At 33.5% G+C, this 21,998-nt stretch overlaps 1 protein-coding gene across 15 annotated transcripts in view; it reads right to left on the bottom strand.

Annotated features, from left to right (window-relative positions):
* LOC118182554 (E3 ubiquitin-protein ligase TRIP12-like) overlaps positions 1-21,998 on the bottom strand; it is a 400,228-nt gene that overhangs the window by 55,599 nt on the left and 322,631 nt on the right. For 11 of the 15 annotated variants that reach the window (XM_085809626.1, XM_085809623.1, XM_085809627.1 and 8 more), the window contains 8 exons: positions 19,957-20,018; positions 16,940-16,989; positions 8,254-8,410; positions 7,822-7,839; positions 7,563-7,716; positions 6,766-6,852; positions 5,697-5,818; positions 5,486-5,592 (listed from right to left, as the gene is read on the bottom strand). In XM_085809626.1, coding sequence (XP_085665752.1) covers positions 5,486-5,592; positions 5,697-5,818; positions 6,766-6,852; positions 7,563-7,716; positions 7,822-7,839; positions 8,254-8,410; positions 16,940-16,989; positions 19,957-20,018 — 757 coding nt within the window. The remainder of the gene's footprint in view (positions 1-5,485; positions 5,593-5,696; positions 5,819-6,765; positions 6,853-7,562; positions 7,717-7,821; positions 7,840-8,253; positions 8,411-16,939; positions 16,990-19,956; positions 20,019-21,998) is intronic. The other 4 variants (XM_085809629.1, XM_085809630.1, XM_085809632.1 and 1 more) reach the window with 3 other exon arrangements.

The following is a 21,998-nucleotide window of genomic DNA, read 5'->3' as shown; positions in this document are numbered from 1 at the left end:
GTATTATTCTTCAAGGTAGACTCATTAACTAAGTTTCAGAAAAACATTTCAGCATTTATTCCCATCACTGCAGTAATAATGAGAAGCTTAAATTAGTAGGTTAGTTACCCTATACTGACTGCTTCAATTCAACCTAAAGACGTGGGGCATATGGCTTTGGTCTTGTCAGTTAAGCTCTTTCATCCGCATTTCTGTGTTCCACAAAACTAGAAAGCTTGCTGCACGAAAAGATGCATATTTACGTTGACACAAAAAAGGGTCCACTGCAAATCATTGCTAATGTTTTAGCATATGTCAGATTTTAGACACAACTAAAACTAAGCAACTAAACAAAACCTGAATAGACAGCTATACACCCAAATGCTATACTGTCTCAAAGTTTTGCTGTTAAGATTATTCCATACAATCTCTTTGCCGAGCATCTGTCAGCCTCAAATGCATCTGTTGTTTAACTGATTATGCCAAAGTACACAATGGCTACCTCTCTATAAGACATACTTTTGAGAAAACTTCCAACTGGAAACTAGTTCTTAGTCACAATGAACATGGAGAAAACCACGAAAGCTTTTGCTAGAAACCAAACACAGGATGAACTACCAGTGTTTAGCATTCTAATCCACTTGACCTCTAATTTGGGACTAAGTTGCCAGATCTTAACATTATGACTTATTTATCCATAGGAATCTCTTTCAATGATCCAGAATCCAATGGCAGCATTGCTTCCACCTACTAAATGACTAACAGACACAACCATCAACTTCTGAGTAGCAGGAGCAAGAATACCAGATGCAGTTACTGCCTGTTACATAGTCCTATCAATGGCCCTCACACTTCTGAATTCAGATGGGAGACTATAAATAGGTGACAAGGCTGTTTAAAGATTGAGTATGACAGCCTTTTTATTTTGCCTGAATATGTCTGTCAGTTTCTTGTTCTTACAAGGTTGACAGTAATGCGCTTCTGCAAAATCTTGAGTCCAAGATTATTTCACTTGCAATTAGAATTGGTATGCATACATTAAATTTTCTGACAAAATGACAATTCTTTTATGTTAAAATCATATTTCATTTGAACAGCCAGAATTCCTTCATCATCATTATCCGAATCTATTCTCTAATGCCAATACACTCGTATTTGTGCAATTATGAGAGTTCATGCACAATTTCTAATAATAGTCATTATGCAGATTTAACTATGCTCGTGATGAAATTTTTTACATTTATTACGATCACCAATTAAATGATATGAATTTTTATGAAAAAAGGGAGGGAAAGGAAAGAGAAGACACAACTAAGAATGATGCTCAACTTCACTCTGTTTCAAGATGAAAGAAGTGAAAAGACTGCATTTCTTTTATGGATGGATGAAGAGATTTTGGTTCTTAAGGCTGCAATCAAAAAGAATGCTGATCATAATACAGTAAAAAGTCTGAGATCTTGACGTCCAATATCCGGACCTTAAAGCTATCAACAAAATTTTTTAGGAATTTTTTTATGCTTTATGCATGTGCATTTGATTTTTTTTTAAGAACAATAAAACATGTGGAAAGTCCCGATTCTTAATTTCACTTCGGCAATAAATAAAATACCTCATTATTGCAGAAGCAATCATTTTAGAATAACTTGTTGTGATCAATAATTTGGCTCCATAGCTGCATTAACTGCTTGACATACATCTCAAACATTCTACATGTAAACATCATTGATTATACAACTAAGAATATTTTATATCCCGGACGCCAACCTGTAAATTAGAGTGATCAATAATTTAACCCCACAGCTGCATGTCTGCTTGGCATACATCTCAAACATTCCATGTAGAAACATCGTTGATTTTACAACTACTAATATTTTATACCCCTGATGCCAACCTGGCATATCATTATCTTTACATATAATAAAACGAAGAGTCTGCTGTGCGTGTTTCGTTCGTACCGCGCTAAGCTAATAAATAAACCCAGGGCTACAAAATTTAGTACACAGATGCATCTAGACAAAAGCCAGTGCACCTCAAAGTGATTTTTTCATAAAATAAAACTCAATGAAGTTTTATTTTATGTTTTTTGATCAAATCAATAATTCTCTCTCATTACAACAGCAACAATGGCATGCAGCCATTGTTGCTGATATATCACTGTTGCCACTTAGAAAAATGAGAGTGATAATTATGTACAGTTTTTAAATTTAATGTTTCTCTTGGATACTGGATGTTTGTTGAGAAAAGGCAACGGGAATTCGGTTAATTTATTCATTAGGATAATTAATATTTGTGTTAAGGGATATTGCTTATTTCATTGTAATTTTTTTATATGTAATACATTTTTATTGAAAATTGTGATGTTTTTTGACAAACTTGTTCTGCAGAGTAAAATTCTGTGCAGTTTTTTAATTTAATGTTTGGTGTTCCCTTTATGCATTTTCCGCTACATTTAAAAGCCAGAAGAAGGCTGGCTGCATAGTGGCTAGTTTATTATATTTTGCTTTCATCACCACATGTTTATCAACACGACAACTTGAGTAATGACACATGCAAAGATGCCTAAACTTTTTTTTTTATTGTAGTAATTTAATAACAAATATTATAGTAAACTTTTATGTTGACATTACGCTTGGTGATGACTATACATTTCAGTTAATGAGGAAAAATTTAACAATAATTCTTCCTATATGTTAAAAAATAGATGTTGTTAATCATACTCATAGGTCAAAAGATTGCATTTAGTGCTATCTGAATTAAGAATAACTGATTTTTTATTCAAATAAACCCAGAACTGGTGCCAGAGCTTATAGGGCCACAGCAGGGGCAAAATTTAGGGAAGACAAAATTTTTGGAATTTAGGAAAAGCACTGGGACCCGAAATTTAGGCAGCAAAAATTTAGAACTGAGGACCTGCAGAGACTGCATCAGGCTGTAAAATATGCAGCACCAGCCCTCAGCAAGCTTAAGTATATGTGAGAATTTATTTATTCGGGATTCGGATATGCCTTAAGCATGTGCAAGAAATAAACATAAGTATAATAGCTAAATTAATAAAATTCAGGCTTAATTGTCTCAGTGCACATTAGGAGCATGACAAAATTTAATGAACAACTTGTCTTTCATTGCCAATCACATGCTATATAACATATAATGTATAATGGATGCTGTTAAGTTAGGCTAAAATTATACTCTATCGATTCCAAGGAATTTCATATAACAGATTGCGCCATTACTTAAACTTTGATTTGATGCAGCTTATTATTTTTCGCAGCTATTATTATTACAGCAATTTTATGAAAATGATGATTGAACTTTCGATTATTTTGAAAAGAGTTTATAATTTTGAATCTGCAACAGGATCTACAAAGTGAAAGCATGTTTCGATGTCCATTACACAAAAAAGTGGAATTGCTGGAAAAAATGGATATAGGTATATCCACCTCATAGAAAGTCAACTGTAAATGACATAAGAGAAAAAGCAAATTTATGAATTTTTTGTGGATTGCAACATTGCACTCACATTTTGTAATGCTAAAAGTGACGATCATGACAAAGTGATGATTTAATGGGTCAGACATCGTCGTAGCTACGGCATGCCATTGACGGATGAAGAAGTGAACTTAAAAGATCAGTGCACATATTCAGCAGGTTTTGTTAACCAAATTTTAAAATCACCATGGTATAAGGCAATTAAAAATTTCAGGTGAAAAAGCTTCAGCTCATACTGAAGCTTTCAAACTATTTGCAGATGAATTCATCGAACTCATTGATAGTGAAAAGTTATCTCCAGGTCAAATTTAAAATGTTGATGAAACTGGTGTTTTCTGGTGAAATACCACTGCAACCTCTACAGAAGAGGCTCCAACTGGTGTCAAAGTTTCCAGAGCAAGACTAACAATTTAAGCAAGCACGAATGCAGCATTTGCATGTTAACTCTTCATAATCTGAAAAAATACACAACCCTGAGCATTTAAAGGAGTAACGATTTCCCCTGCTATATATCACGAAAATAAAAGAGCATGGATGACACAAGTATAATGAATGATTGGTTTGAAAATCATGTCATACATGAGATTCGGCAAAATCTGAATTCGGTCGTCGGTTTACCTGATGACGCAAAAATTGTCCTTACTGTAGAAAACTGTTTGGCTCATATTTCACTTACTTTAAGTGAAAGATGATGTATCCATAATCTTTTCTCTAAACTGTATGTCCATCATTCAGCCTATGGATATTGGAATACTGCACATGTTGAAATGCAAATATAAAGAAACGTTTCTAAAATCCATGTTAAGTTTCTTGAATAATGGCAACACCGTTCAAGAATTTTAGAAATATTTTAGCATAAAACCTGCTGTTTATAGCACGGCAAGATTGTGGGATAATGTGTCTCCAGATACTTTAAAAAGTGCTTGGCATAATTAATTTATGGCCATTTATCGTATTTCATGGTGAGGATGATGATGATGACAGCTGCGAATATGAAGGTTTTTGGATATCGCAAACCAAAAGTGAAATTTTCCAATTAGTGGATTTTGTAAAGAAACATGGAAAAGTGATAATAATTGAATATGATAGATCAGAATTTTTTAATCACGATGACAATGCTCCAATCATCAATCAATTAACAGATGGTAAAATCTGTAGTATGGTTCTAGATCCAGAAAGTACTGCTACGGATAGTCAAGAAAGTGACAGGGAGATTACTGAAAACTGAAAAAATTTTGATTGATAAGTTAGTAGGAATTCCTGACACAGCAACTATAGGACATGAACAGAGGAACTTTGAAACTGGACGAAAAATCATGTTTGTCTATAGAATTAAAGAGAAAGAATTAGCACAAAAAAACGAAACAACTTAAATAATTTACATTGAAAGTAATGTAAATCGTTTAAGTGTAATTTTAACAATTGTGTAAATTGTTAAAATAAGTAAATATTAAGCCTTTTGGTAAATTTTGATGCCCTTTAGATTATAAATGTCTCATTATTTCATATTTTATATTTTATAATTTTTACATGTAATGTTACTAGTTTTAAACTGATGATCTAATATCTAGAAAAATCCCAAACCCAGAATCAATGAAGTCCCGATGAGTCCGGATCTCGGAATTTGTACTGTATACCATTTTGATCAAGTTCAATGGATATTTTAAAGTACTTTTCAAAATAAAATATAAACCATTGGTAGACAACAGATATTTAACTTAAGCCCAAAAAACTCCTGATTTAATGAAACATATAGTGTCAATGCCCCAACAAACTAATAAGAATACAGATTTTGCTGGCAATAATCAAGGTGTTAAAAATAATATAATACTTAAAACTATAAACTTAAAGCAGATATGAATACGTTAAACATATATGCAGTTTAAATATTTTAACATACATAATACAGGTACTTTATTTGAATATATATTTATTAAATGCAAAAAGAACACTTTTATACCTAAGAAGTTAAACTATACACTAAGCAATCAAAAATATACTTGGAACATTTTTCTACCTTGCTACTGTTTGACTTTTCAAAACTTGCTGAAGTAAATCTGGAGGAGCAAAATAAATCATACGAAGCAAAGCTCTCAGGCATTTATGTCTCACAGCAGGCCCAGCCTGCAAATATACATCAATTTATTTATCTCAAAGAAAAAGATTAAATATTAAATTATTTTAGGATATGTATTAACTAAACTTTAAGTATTTTAACAGGCACTTACAGAACTGCTGTATACTTCATACAATACAGCAAAGAGAGATTTTATACATGAAGCAGCCAAGTCAGAATTAGCTTGAAGGCAATCAACTCTAGAATCTGAATTATCAATGTTATGACATAAACCTATAATTGAAAATCAATGTAATTTGCAGAATTCCAGTTTTTATATCATTAATGTAAATATCCACAAAAACTTACACAATCAAGTTAAGACTAATAATGACAATTATAAGAGAAACATTCAACTGAGGTCACATTTTATAGAAGATAGATAGGACTAGTTTCTCCTGAGTCTAAATAAGTCACATTATTTCTGTTACTTACAAGATAATAAAAAAAAAGTGAAAGTTTATGAAACAGCTGTAAAATGTATGCAAAACCTTTTAATTTTAGATATTTCTAACTGGGACGCAGGAAATTATAACGTGATCTAATGCAAAATTTTAATGTGAATGTGATGAATTAAAAGTGAAATGAAAGTGTTGAAAGGAAGGCACTTTTATTTTGGAAAAGAATGCAAGCATTCACTGTATGAGAAGTGTTTATTAAGATGAATCAATTTGCCTATATGTTACACATGAAGAAAAAAAAAAAAAAAAAAAAACACCCACGGTGTTGGGCTATTCAATAGGGTATGGAACTTGCGACAAAGGCTATACAATTTTTAGAAGTTCAAACCACTCGAAGCAACTGTTGGGTGTATTTAAACTGAACAATATATATCAGGAAACGTTCCAATTACTGGTGAATATTTGATTATAAAAGTTCTTAAGGCCATGTATAACCATAAAAAAACCAAGAAAGACATTCAAAATAATTTACTAATTTTCATGTAAAGATACGCATAACAAGTGAACATATCTCTCAGCATGCAGTTCGAATATTAATTTACATATGTTCTGGCAGGAGGTACTTAATAACTTATATCACACACACTTCCATAACAACTGGCAAAGTCTTATGATGTGCACATGATAAAATTAATATATATTCAGGCATAAGGATCTCAATTAAAGACCAAGTGAAGCCTATCACTTTTTGAAGTGGAATCCGAACTACATTACACTTACCAAAATCCATTTCTTTACACGGGATTTCACCTGGTACTCTGGAGGACCACATATCAAATGACTTAAACCACTTGTCCACCAAGTTACCTATATTTTGTATGAATGCCTAATTTAGAACCCAAGCACTAAATTTATATAACTGCCAGTTATTACAGATAGCAGATTTTTCAGACTCTAGAAAACCATAATATTTTGTTTACTATAATTCAAGTACAAAATAGATTATCCTTTTTCTTATTTCCAAAATAACTTTTCAAATTAAAAAAAAATAAAAGGACTTTCAAAAAAATTTAAAGAAAGAATAGCATGGAAAGGGTTACAACCTCTTACAACTAAAAACTCTGACGACACTCAATTTTATTACAAACACAAAAACTTAAAACACACTATAATTATAACTAAGTTATATTTTGTTTTGTCAAATGAAAATTCATAAATACTGAGACCACGTACAATTAACTTTAATACCTTTTTGGGTAGCTATTTCATGGGAGAAACAAGAAATAATGTTAAAATTGAACTTGAATAACAGCTGATCATTACATATTTACTGATAACCGAAAACCTAATAATCTTTTTAGTACAATTACTAAACAGAAGAAATAAGCATTAATGCTAAAAAAAAAGAGATCAGAGCAGAATCTGATCACTGCGTAGTCAAGTAATAGAGAAAATCACATAAGATATATATATATTAGGACGAAGGCTAATAATTTTATCCATAAAAAATATACTAATTTCTTCATAAAATTTAAGAAATTGAATTTAAATGTGAAAAACTATCACAGTTATATTACCTATAACTGTACCAGATGAATTATTAACCCGCCGCTGAACTGGTCTTGTTGTTCCAGAATCTTCATTTATCTGCTGCATTGAATTGAAATCAATGGTATAAGTTTTTCCCATTGCTGAAAGACTAATTTCATCTTCACCTGACTGATGAGCAGCCTGAGATAAATAAATTCCACCAAAAAAGTTATGAAGTTTAAATTCAAATATTTCAAGAACACATAAAAATAATTTTTTACCATTAAATATGTTAAAAGAACTGACCTTATAAGAATATGCTTTCTGGATTAATACAGTAAAGAAATGAAAAATATGGAATATTATTATATGTATTCACAAGTTATAGCAATCAAAATTAAATTATAAATATTAATACACAATGTCTTAGGTTAGCATATACTACAGAACTATAGAACAAGTTAATCAATTTCTCTTTTGACATTTATCTGATTTTTTTCTTTACATTTTATTAGGAAATTTAGCTCAAGATACATTCAACATGGTCCACTGAATGCAATAAATAACATTTAAAGAGAGCAGAATTAAAAATAAAAGGACTATAAATATGCAGTGAATACTATAGAAAATATTATAGTCTCACAGAAATTAAATCCTGTTATGTCAAAAAAATTTAATCCTCAATGAACTTTAAACAAACTTAACTAATAAAACAAATTAAATGAACTGAAAACACACCTCAATAATTTTGTTATCAATGCTAGTATATGGATGCCACAGCCCTCTATCATCTCTCCACTGCCACACAACAGTATCTTGATGGTTACTGCTTTGTTTCATGAGAAGAGCATCAATTGCAAATATTCCATCTGATGGCAGACGTGGCATAAGTTCACTAACAAGAAATCATATGAATATCATAAATCAAATAATGTTTTTCTTCTATAAAATTTTTAAAGAATAATACCTTATTCAAATATCCCCTGCAACTAGAATGCCTCATGCGCTAAAACCATATTATTAAAAATGATTCTCTCATAAAATAAACACTACAAACAATATTTAATTAAGCAGAATTACAAAAACAAAGGATAAAAAATAAGTTTCTTTTTAGTTAAAATATCATGAACTGTAGAGCAAATATTGTAATCAACACCGAAAAGACTGATCATAGTAAAAGAAACCAAAATCTATCATCTTGGACTGAAGTACACAACAGACGCCAAGGTTGACTAGTAAAATTGTAGGGCATAAGCTCAAATGTCATCTTGCACTAAACATAAGGTCAAACTATCTCATCTTGTTTCTTTAAAAAAGTGTCATACTATAAAATCAGCTAAAATAATGCAATAATGAGTATTTATTAATGTTATGACAAACTGAAACAGAACAGAAAATTAATACGCCATGCGTACGATGGGTCGGGCCAAACCTAACTTTCACGGGCATAGCCTGCGTACGGTGATCGGGCCAGAAGTGAATATTACGAGGAATATTTGATACACAATTAAGAGTCTGATGCAATAATTGTGGTAGACACAAGTATTACAAAATGTTTATTTATACAAAACTCCAAAATACGTACAAAATAAGTAACCTGTAACGGTATGATATATTTCAAAGCATTCTGGTACATGTAACGGAACTTTAAACTTTTTACACTCATGTTCTATGTGGATTTTCTCGTACATGATCTGCATACTGATTCATTTCAGTTACAATATTGTTCCAAAATATGTAATCAAATATTAAATTAAATATAAATTCTCCTCTACTTCCTCCTAATTGACATAAGGCTTCCTCTCTTATGCCTCTCTTATGAGTCATCGTATAGTCCCAGATTTTTGGACTATTTCTTATTTCTTTCCAAAGCCAGGACTCTGGTAGTTTATCATCATCGGATGTATCATCAATACTTTTCTTGAAAATTGCATAATTCGTCATGTTTACGATTGCCCGGATTAGCGTGTTACACAAGTCGTGCAAATGTCCCGAACGCAGCGCGAGCTTGTATACAATTTTGAGCCAAAATCTTCGAATCTAAATCGTAGGTTAAGGGGTTAACGAACTAATGTGTGATGATGAAACCAATAGATGTGCAAAATGAATTATGATAAAACAGGTAAAAATAATACATGAAAAATATTTAATATACATCAAATTACATTAAGGAAATTTCAGGCTGAATAATAAAAACCACTCTCTTAAATATAAAATATATCAGAATCAAAGTCTTTTCTAATTAGATGATGAAAGGTTATCAAACAGCTATTAAAATGCTTTTCATAAAGTGCAGTAATGCAAAGGCTTTCTATTAAAATATGATGCACTGAAAGAACAGAACTTTTAACATGCTGGCTCACTCTTTTAGCTTTTAAAATGTAATTGCATGTAAGGTGAGACTGGCCAATTCTGAGACGAATTAAAAGGACTTCTGCTCTCAGGTTTCTATAAGCATCCCAATATTCCACTCTAGATTCAATATTTCTCATCTTGTTATGGAGCTGAACATCGAGAGTCACAGCCACTTAACAGGATTTTCTGCTTGATGACCATGTTGATATCACTTGAAGGAATGAGCCAAATGAACATTTCAGTAGCAGACTTATAAATGTAATTGCTGTAATGTCTTACAGCTCATTACCTTTTATTCATACATGCACAGGTATACAGCAGTAAAGAATCTCATATACCCAGTTATTCAGCATTAACTTTAGAATTCTGGGAGACGGAAAATGTTTCTAAAGCTTTCAGTGCAATGAACAAGCTTGTATAAACTTTCCATCATAACTTTAGATAGATATGATGGAGAAAGCATTATTAAGTGCATAGTCAAAAATCAAAATTGAGCAAGCAATATGCAAAAAATATCACAAAAGATTATGCTCAAGAAAGTTGTCTGTATATGATCTCTTATTTCTTTTATTTACATGGTAAAAAGTATCAAGAAGCTGGATATGCACCCTCTCTCAGTGAGAAAATTCAAAATAATTTACTGCTTGGACATACACATCAGTCATGCCAAGTTCTTCATCTGGAGGACAAATCCTCAAACAGAAAGACTACGCACAGGATGTACAAAGGCTCACACATTTATCAAGCAAAAACACAGCTCACATCAGGTTGTGATAAAATGCTGAAATAATTATGAAGTGATGGTCAATATATAAGCTCTGGGCTAAGATGTCCTGAAGGTACCAGAAGAAATCTGTAGGTGATGAATGGGATCCACTTTTAATAAAACTGAACACTACAGAAATCCATAAGCCATAATGGCAAGAGACAAGGGCTTTCTAAATGTGAAGAAAAGCATAACAATCCACACCCCAGGTATTTGCCAGAGCATTTAGAGCTTTTAACACTCTAAAACGTTTCCTCCTCAAGTACAGAATATGTGGAAAGAACTTTACAGCTGAACAACACTCCTAAAAATGAATCAATGATCCCTGAATACATAGCTCAGGTTCAAAATGGACACATGCTTTCTGCAAAAATGCACACAGTCTTCTGTTTTGAAGAGACAAATCCTTGTTCATATGATTGTTTCCGAATATTGTTATTAGTGATCTGCAAAGGTCTCTCTCTACATATATCTCCACTTTAGCAACTTACCAGGAGCGCATCAACATATAATGATCCACAGACAACTGCAGTAAGTTCTTTCAAAGCAGAATTTATTTTTAAAATGAATAAGGTTATACTCAAAACACTCTTGAGGCCCACCTTCTTTTATAAAGACATCTCACAGAGTCAATCCTTACTTGAAAAGTCCTTGGCATCAAAACATTTTAAATATAAATAGACAAGTTGCCACATAAGCCACTGGTGTGAAAATTACGCAGAATAGAATACTCTATTTCCAAGCCTTATCATACGACTTTTTCCATGTAAAAGAATATATACAAGACGGTTTCCTTTGACAAAGGCTTTACGAATGGACTTTAAAAAAGAAATATCAATGGTAATTCTACCTTTACGGAAACCGCTCTGATATGGTGGGATTTTTTTAAAGGTAACTGACAAGGCAGTGATTTACTATTTTTTTAAATGGCTTGCAGATGTAATTGATAAGTACGAATGGCCAATAGTTGGAGGGATTCTTCTGGCTTAGCTATTGGAATGACAAGAGCTTTCTTCCATGCACTGGGAAAAGTATGCCCCTTCCATACCTGATTATAAAGAGAGAATTGCATTCAGTGACTTACAGGAAAGATGCTTTCGCATTTCATAACTGACACCATCTTGACATGAACTAGACCTACACATAATAAATAAATTTCTCTTCAGCATGTGGATGGTAAATTTGCCATTCTATAGCTCCAAGTTGAGATAGTTGAATATAATGAGAAATTTCTAATAGTGCCGCTTGATGACACTAAATTACATGCGTATATTCTGCAATAGATTATAAACATGGCAAAAGAATAAAAACTCCTCTTTTCGTAAGGCTTTTTTTTATCTTGTTTGATGTCCTCATTAAAAACTTTAGCATTATTGCTGGAGAGGAAATCTGTTTTGCAGGAACAACTTTATGATATCATCTGCAGTATGCCACATAGTTATACATTTTTTTTTATGTCAGTTCGATATGATATAATGAGCAGACAGTAGACAATGAGCATATAATTAATTCAATGTTTTTCATAAATATTAATATGGTAGATATTTGGTATTTCCAGGCAAAAAGAATGATATATAACTATGTGGCATACTGCAGATGATATCTTGTTCCTGAAAAACAGATTTCCTCTCCAGCAATAATGCTGTATGAAGTTTTGAATGGAGACATCAAACAGGATTTCACTCTGCAATGTTATCTCCTAAACACATTAAATCTGAGATCAAAAGACCTCAGCTGCCACTTCACATGCTGGATGTTTACAGATGCTTGCTGATACGCATTCGTAACAATCAACATACTCTGGACTGGAAACATTCTAAACGCTCTAGAATACATCTGCAGAGCTTGTTGATAAATAAGATCCAGTTTCAACAACTAAAAAGAAGTTTGTGCTAAACCATAAACCACTGAATCGCATTCCAGACTTCAGTAGATGAATGCTATAGAAATGCAAAGCAAAGGGCAATGATCTGCTTTGCATTAACAGAAAAGCAATATCCACTGCACTCTTGAAGAAAAATACCTTACCAATAACCATACATTTCAGGCCAGTTATGATACTTCTATAAGAAATGGAGAAGTTTAAGCATTTGCGCTACGACTAAACTTCATGGTTGCAGTGTCTGAGCTACAATATAACAAGCTGTAAAGTGTCTCATTTACGCCGCTCCGCGTCTGTCAGCGCAATCCAGAGCGGTAACTCGAGAAATAAAAAATTTCATTGTTAGGCGACATGTGCACCACGTTATTTTCATTTTTGCAATAAATGCCTATCGACGTGGTGTTCACGTCGCTTGCGGTTTGAGACAAAAGCATCTCGATGTGTGTGGCACGTCTTTTTAGCGCAAGTGGTTAAGAGATGCATCGCAATGCCAATACTTCCGTAATGTCCTTAAATGAAGTTCTGGTACACCAAGTTTTGTGCATGGTATGAATCAGTATTCATACAGAACTTGGATTCACCATAAAACAAACTACTAATTAACTGTCTGCTCATTAGATTACGTAGCGTATTCGGAAACTAAGTACCGTTTCATTCTAGCGCTGTCGCAGCGCTGTGGTAGGCGTCCCAATTTTTGAATGCGAGGAATGTTAAACTGGCCGAAATTTATCGTCAAGTGACAAAGTTTACGGTGAATACGCGATAAGTGATGGAATGGTGAGAAAGTGGGTAAGAATGTTTAATACAGGTCGAACAAATGTCCACGCCGAGGCTCGGAGTGGTTGGCCTTCTGTTGTCACCGATGATTTGGTAAGGAAAGTTGATGAAGCAATTCATGAGAACAGACGCTTCACAATGACAACTCTTTCAGAGGCATTTCCACAAATTTCACGTACTGTTTTGTTCGAAATTGTGTCTGACCGCTTGAATTATCGCAAACTGTGTTCCCGATGGGTTCCAAAAATGCTCACTGATGTTCACAAAACAAAGCGACTTGGTAGTGCCCTGACATTTCTCACGTGGTACAGTGATGAGGGAGAAAACTTTTTAAACCAAATTGTGACAGGTGATGAAACTTGGGTGTGTCATTTCACACCAGAATCGAAACAAGAGTCGATGGAGTGGAGACACACTCATTCTCCGAAAAAAAAAGAAAAAAAAATTCAAAGAGACAATGTCTTCACAAAAAATCATGTGCACTGTCTTCTGGGATAGGAAAGGCATTTTACTTACTGAATTTCTTCCCAGAGGTGAAACCATTAATGCGGCACGATATTGTGAGACTTTAACAAAACTAAGGCGTGCCATTCAAAACAAACGAAGAGGAATGCTCAGTAAAGGAATTGTGTTGCTCCATGACAATGCTCGGCCCCATACTGCTGGTGTCACTCAATCGTTAATTCGACAGTTTCATTGGGAGCAGTTCGATACGCGCCATAGAGCCCGGACTTGGTGCCGTCCGACTATCACTTGTTCCTGTACATGAAGCTTGAGCTTGGTGGCAAGCGCTTTGGATCTGACGATGGACACGAAAAATGCTGTGGAATCGTAGTTATCGAAACTGGCGGGAAGTTTCTTTGACGATGGTATACAAAAACTGGTTACCCGCTATGACAAGCGTTTGATCATTGGCGGAAATTATGTTGAAAAATAGTTTAAGACATGTATTTTCATGTAAAAATAAAATTGGATTCGAAAAAATTGTTTTACTATTTTTTTTTTCTTTTCAAAACGGTATTTAGTTTCCGAATACGCTTCGTACATCTAACTGACATCAGTGGAAAGCAGTGTTGGCAGAGGGGCATTCATAAGGGTCATGGTTTTTTGCAATGTTTGTACTCCAGTCGCCCCTGCTCTTAGCTTATTGTGTGGTTATATGTTGACAAGTAATCCAAACAGTTATACGTAGATTCTATAGGTGCTCTGAAAGATTGTTTTAGCCTTTCAATCATCTGGAACCTCTGCCACAATCCTGTAAGAAAACTTAGTGGGAACTCCTCTGTCATGGCTCATGGTGTCTCCCCCAATTCAAGCCATCTCATGTATCATCAGCATTGGTACAATAAGCCATTAACCACTTATAGCACTCGCAGAAATAAAGCATTCGCTACACAACCAGAGAAGCACGATTTTTATTTTCCTGCAACAACCTTCTTTCATCTCCTTACTTATGTCAATACTTGTTGCTAAGAGGTGTGAAGTGCATCAGAAATATGGACTACTTAAAAAAAAACAACCATATAAAATGAACAAATTGGCATATCAAAGTATGGTTTGCACCTAATGGCTTATCATGCAGATGCCTACTTTTTGGAACAACACAGATTTTAGTTCAAATTTTCAGTAACAGATGGCTCTGTATCATTAATATCAGAAAATGTGCAAATTTCGACCCTTTAAAACAAGATTTGCAACTGAAAGCTCATGAGGGATTTTAACATTATTACTAGAATTCAAGGTATCACAAATGCAAATAAGTAGTGCATAATCTCGAATTTTCAGATTATTTTTATAGTAATTGCAAAATTTTGAATTAAAATACATAAATTATGCTATAAAATCAGGTTCTGCATAACTGGAATAAGAACTCTGGTAAATCAATTTATTATCTTTTTTAAAAATATGCCCAAATTTATGGGATATCACACACATTCTCTTTCAGATATAATACATGACTGCTGAGCAATTTCCTCTCAAATTCCCTCTGATCTTCAATTTACAGACATGACAGTATATCACATAATAATGGGAATTTTTTTTAAATTAAAATGATAGAAGACTGGTAATTTTACACTTATTACTACAGTAAAAGCCAGACTATATGGCATTCAACCAACCAGAAACCTCGAGTAACTACAATATTTTAGAATTTTAACAACTCCCCTTTCCCTCATAAAAGCAAGCAAATAAAACTTGTAAAGCCACTGTATATAGGTCACTGTTGCCAAACACTGTGCATTAGCATCAATAATGGATAAGCGCGACTTCACAAAACAATCATAAGATAACACAGGTTTGGTTCATTCATTATGGCAAAGTACACGAGGGGTTTCTTGCCTCTGGGGAGAAATGCCTTTATAGAAGACTTTTAAAGGGGATCTGGCCTGTATCCATTTGAAACATTGGGAGGAAAAAAAAAAAGTTCCATCCAGGCAGCTTGTTTGCCTAGAATCAAACCCGGACCACATTTATCAGTGTTCAGCAACTTTCTCACTCTGCTGCTGGAGGACTGCAGATATCAAAGATTTCTAAAATAGCATTACTCCTCTCACTGGTTTTCATCACTGGAAGAAGACAAAGGTAGATTCTTTAAGGGGGAACCAGCACATCTTGTCATTTTTAAGCTACATAACTTCTCACCTAAACAGAAGTCTACTAATCACACACATCTTTGCACTTTTTATTGAACATGCCTCTAGCTTAATATATTAACTAGAAAGTTAATACTGAGAGAACTGCCATATATTATTAATTTAGAACTAAAAATATTTTAAACTTTTTCATTAAGAATACAGCTTGAATATCTGCATTCTCAAAGAGGTTCAACATTAAATCTAGCTTAACCCTACTTTTACTTCTAACTCCTGCCTACTCACATGCAGTGAGTTAGTTATACAGAGCATTTGTAACAGATAAATCTAAACTTAAAACTTCAAGCTTAATAATTTCTTTAACTACACTGATAAATATTTAACAGACTAAAAATGAAATCAAATTTCTAAATGCCTCCCCCAAAAAGCACCTTTTTAAAGGTACTAGTTTTACTTTAATTATTAACACCTCTTTCTTCTGTTTGATTTAGACTTTTATTGGGTGGGGAGAGATGTTACAACTGCAGTTTACTATAGATATGGATATAAAAAAAGGAAAGTAAATAAAGAATCTTTATGCATAATCCATATAAGAAATTTATTTAAAATTCTTAATATTACACATCAGAAATTCACACTGTAAATTTCTTACAGTACAGTATAAATTTTACATTAGAAATTTATATTTAAGATGATATCAAGTAAGATGACTTTTATAATTTTATACCAGAAATTTCTTTCCTCTATGTGGCTTTTCTACCACGAGCTTCAAGTTTTATACACTCAATTACATGGAATTTTTGCCCCAAATTCAGCATTTCCCAAGCTTTATGGATAGTCAAATGTTTACTGCAGTATAATAATAGACATTTACAACCATCTTTACATTTGTTCTGAGAGAACTTTTATCTTTAAGAGAATGGAGAAATTACCATATGAAAGTTAACAGCAAAGAGCAGACATCACATTAATAAAGAAAACTGAACCAATGCAAAAATTTAGTAAATAAACAAAATGCAGGGAAAAAAATATGCAATAAAAACTTCTTACCCAATTAATGATGTTATTTCAAATAGTTCTTGAGGGCTGCGTGGGATCAACTGTAAATTAATATAATAATTTAAATGTTGCAAATATCATTTAAAAAGCTACAACAGTATGTTTACATATAAAACTTATTTAGAACAGAGAACATTCAGAATAATGTTTTTATTGACTAGATACGAGGGTTGGGGCAAAAGTCATGGCAACTATTTTTTTCTTGTAGATATGTGAACGGATCACAAAACGCACATATGTCATATAGAAGTTCTGCAGGCATAGTGTGTATGCAGAACAATGGCTGGCTCTGTGATAGCGAGGGCTCTGAAATCAGTCAGTTGGTGAGTGTGGTGCGAGATGGAAGTAACCCGTGTTGAGCAGCATGCTTACATCAAAATAAACGTTCTCCGAGGGAGAAATGCAATGGAATGTCACAGTGAATTAGTAGAAGCCCTTGGGAATAATGCCCTACCATATCGTACAGTAGCACGGTGGGTAGGTAAGTTTCAGCAAGGACGTGTGTCAACCAGTGATGAGCAATGTTCGGGACGACTGGTGAGTGTGCGGACCGACTTGGCACGTGCCGTCATCGAGCACCTCATAGATGAAGACAGACGATGAATGTTACTGGAGTTAGAGAGGGCAAGTGGCATTGAGAAACGCACCACTCACAGGATATTGCGTAATGAGCTACAGCTTCACAAAATTGCTTTGCGGTGGCCATCGTATGCACTGACGGAAGTTCAAAGGTGGGTTCACTATGCAATATGCTCCGACCACTTTGCGCACTGGCAACAGGACGGTGATCAATTCTTATCATGAATAATCACCACCGATGAATTTTGGGCCAGGGCATACGAACCAGAACTGAAACGTCAGTCCGCGGAGTGGCGACATCCTGGATCACCAAGGCAGCAGAAGGTCCGTCGGAATCCTTCCCCAGTCAAATTGATGGTGATCATCGCATATGACGTCAGGGGTGTCATTGTTTGCCACTTTGTTCCTCATGGCAGAACAGTGACCACACAGTACTACAGCGACTTCCTGGTGCGACAGGTAAGACATGGCATTTGGGATAAATGTCCGGATCTTGTAGACAGTGCAATAATTCTGCACGACAATGCAAGACCACCTAAAGCAGAGTGTGTACGGCAGCTACTCCAACGTTGGGGATGGGAAGAATTGCAGCACCCACCATACTCTCCTGACCTTTCGCCCTGTGACTTTGATCTCATTCTCAAAGATTAAGGAACCAATATGTGGTAGGCGGTTTGCAACACAAGAGGGCATTGCTAATGCTGTGCGCCAACAGATGACACGATTCACACATGGTGTGGCAAATGTTGAGGCTGATGGTATTTAACGCCTCCCACATCGTTGGCAGAGTGTGGTGACAGTAGCAGGGGACTACATTGAGGGTCTTTAGGCCCAGGTTTATCATGTCAACTTTAAGTGTATTGTGTTAACATTCTTTTGCACGGTGAAGGCCATATTGCCCTGTATATTACCATAATAAATTAGTGTGTTACAATATTTTAGTGCTATTTATTGTCCACACATGTAGTTGCGACCTTGTCCTTTTGTCTGTATATGTCACATTTTCCAACCAGACTGGTATGTTCAAGAAAAAAAAAGTTGCCATGACTTTTGCCCCAACCTATGTACATTGGATTCGATGGACTACAAGAAAGCACACAGACTATCTGCTAAGAGGGAATGCATTCATGGAGGACTTTGTAACTAGCATTAAGTATGTATTCTTGTTACATGGGGGGGGGGGGAGGGGAACCATGAAATTTGCCAAATTAGCTAGTCCTTCACCTAGTTTGAACTATCAGTATTCAGCAATTTTACTACTCATCTGCTAGTAGGCCACAAAAGAGACAATACACAAATGTAGTGACTTATTAAAGAAAAAGAAAAAAAATCAATTGCTACTAGAAATTGAAAATCGGACGAAGCTAGCTCATTGTTATGGCATTTTTTAATTCAATGCCCTCTTCATTTAATCTAACAAATTTACATTATTGAAAGCAAATTTAAAACATGTATATACTCCTGATTGGAATGAAGAAGTATAATAATAATGAGAAATTTCTACATCAAACACAAAAATTTAGAAAAGTGTTTCTTTAGTTTAATTCAAATTTTAAGAGAGCTCTGAAAACAAAATACAGTAGACTTCAGTTACCCAAATTAAGTGAGACAACAATTCATCAGAAAATATGTCATCTTTTATTTACTCTAAAGAAACAAAGGAACTTCATATTTTTAGTTTTTTAACAATGGTCATAGTTAAAAAATACCAGTTTGATCACGCACACAAAATCAGTAAATGATTTATTAGAACAAAATGCACAGTGTATATTTTTATTTCAATAAACATATTTCCAATACAATTACCATTCTCAGGTTAGGAAAAAATTGACAATGGAACACTTATTTATGGATGAATGAAGCAATAACTTACATGCTTAATTGTTAAAGTTAAAATCAACGCACTTAAGGCATTAAAATTCTGCCTTACGCATATATATTGCTTTTTAAATATTTCAAAAATATATTGGTTGGGGCAAATGGTGAAACTCTGATTTGTTCTTCTTACCTTCAACTAGCATTGTAGGTGCTACCTTCATTACTTTCAATAAAAACCCACTGTATCTTAAGATGAAATTATTAATTATCTTTGAAAGTGATTATGGCCAGATCGCTAAATTATAAACTCTGCATACACTTGAAAAGTATACGATCCAACCATACTCATTAGAAGTTAAATTTCATAGTGAGTAAACAGAAATTTAGAATGGAAACAAGGAAATTTCTTGGGTTGATTTTCGATTCTCTGTTCAATATTTCTGTATGGTGAGCTAACAGCTTGCTACACTCATTACTTTAAAAGCATTAAAATGGAAAAATAAAGATTAACAGCTCTTATGAGGGATACATTTAAGAAATAATACATGGATTAATGACAAATATAAAGTAATACACAAATGGAAAAGCTACAATGTGCAAATAAAACTTACTTCAATGTCATCAGTGCTAGCAGATGTGCCCATTAATAAATAACGCAGAGTTTCAGAAATATCTAAAAAGAAATATTTTGTATTACAAGAATGGTAAGCCTTAATGCTTTACAACTAGTGAAATCAATACTACTCAAGAATACTGCTCTTTTAAAGACAACTCTCAGATTTTATTTCATGCTTTAAAAAAAAAAAAAAAAAAACTTATATCTATAAGCCTTGTGTCTCACTATGTGGTGCAAGAAGAGTTTAAATATTTTTTTAAAAAAAATAAATAATAAAAAATTTAGAAATTACACATCATACTTAAAAATTGTTCAAATTAAATGTCTTTACATTGCAGTAGATACATATATAATATTAACACTTTACACCAGTTAATTGTTTCATATTATATACTTTCATATATAATATGAAACAATTAACTGGTATTTACAATTTATTTGAAAAAATTACATTTTCTTATTTTTTCATTCTTCCTTCAACTAATAAAATATATTTATAAAGAAATAGCAATACTTTCAACTAGAACTGAAATTTCAATGCATTTTGATTTTCTTTTAGAAAATGCACTAAATATGCAACTGGCCCAGAATCTAGAGTTATGGTGTGCAGTATCACTGAACATTAAGAGTCACTAACATCTAGTATATACGCTCAATACCATTATCTCCAAAACCAAGATAACTTTTTGAAAAACATAGGATAGTTTGGCATTCGGGTGACATATGATGTGGAGCTTTCGTTTATTTACTGAATAACACCATAGAATCCATTTATCTCAAACTCTACCCTCAGCCATGCCTATCACTTGAAAGTCCCCATGCATGCTAAGCATTGTCATGGCAAACATTTCCCTTTTCAATTGTTGTGAGATAACTGTAGATCACAGTTCTAAACTTTGTAGTAAAGTGTAATACACTGTACTAGTAAAAGGTGGTACATATAAATTCCCTTATTAGGGTTCAATGACAAGGTTCAACATCGAAAATCGATACACTGAAGGAACAAACAATTGTGTCACATTGAGGAAGTATGGTGTTACATAAACTAATATTCAGAGGTAGAAAAAGGACAAAGAACATCTTAAAAGTTACTCATTCAAATGGGAAAGCTTACAGTAGCCCACATGGTGAACATTTTGAGAATAGTGAAATGAAACTAATGACACTGGGTATGTGAGAAACAAAGACGGAATGCTGTTTCCGACGATGTCACATGAATTAAAGCACATGAAGTGACATAAGAACAAGAAGACGCCAACGATAGTGTCACCTCTGGTTCTGAGGACTATTCCAGTGAGGGGGAGTAAATGGGATTTATACTAGACTAAACAAAGTCTGAATCTAAGTTTAGAACACATATTTAATACTTTATACATACTTTGTGTAATCCATAATGAAAAATGGCAAGGTCTTGGATTGGGAGATATATTGTAGTTTGACAGGCTAGCCTTCATTTGTTGAAGAGTTAAAACTGTTATCACGTATGCTATTTGTTACTGGAACACAATATCAAAAGAAAGTTTTCAGAACTGCAGATCTGTGAAATGGGTTACCATCTTTACTTGGTAAACAGACTTGAAAGCCAAACAGGAATCAGTTATTGCTCAGATTGGCGAAAAAGACATTTGCTTTCAAATTACGTGTATATACAAAATATATTTTGTAATTATTCTAACACTGTTGGCTCAATACTTGGGCAATATGACATGTGTTTATTACATTAATTGTTACTTTTAAATTGCGTATTTTTTTTACTCCGATTCTTGTAATGATCTGATGTATATACTTTTGTAAATACTTTTACATTGTACATTCAGTGGTTTGTCATTATTTCTGATTTTATTATTGTAAACAATATTTTTGCAATCATATATTTATTTAATAACTTTTAAGTATTAAAGTTATTAAATAAATATAATGCCATTTACTGATATATGTTTTGTGATGAGTGAAAAATCTTTATTTTATCCCCGAAATGTTAAATATTTCGTAAAGGCTACTTGCTCAGTTTCTTTGTTTAAATTCCCAAGTAAATTA

The sequence above is a fragment of the Stegodyphus dumicola genome, chromosome X2 (genome assembly GCF_044657685.1).
Source record: "Stegodyphus dumicola isolate Sdum_Otavi_A_Nest chromosome X2, ASM4465768v1".
NCBI classification, from domain to species: domain Eukaryota; kingdom Metazoa; phylum Arthropoda; class Arachnida; order Araneae; family Eresidae; genus Stegodyphus; species Stegodyphus dumicola.
This window is presented reverse-complemented; position numbering and strand designations above follow the sequence as displayed.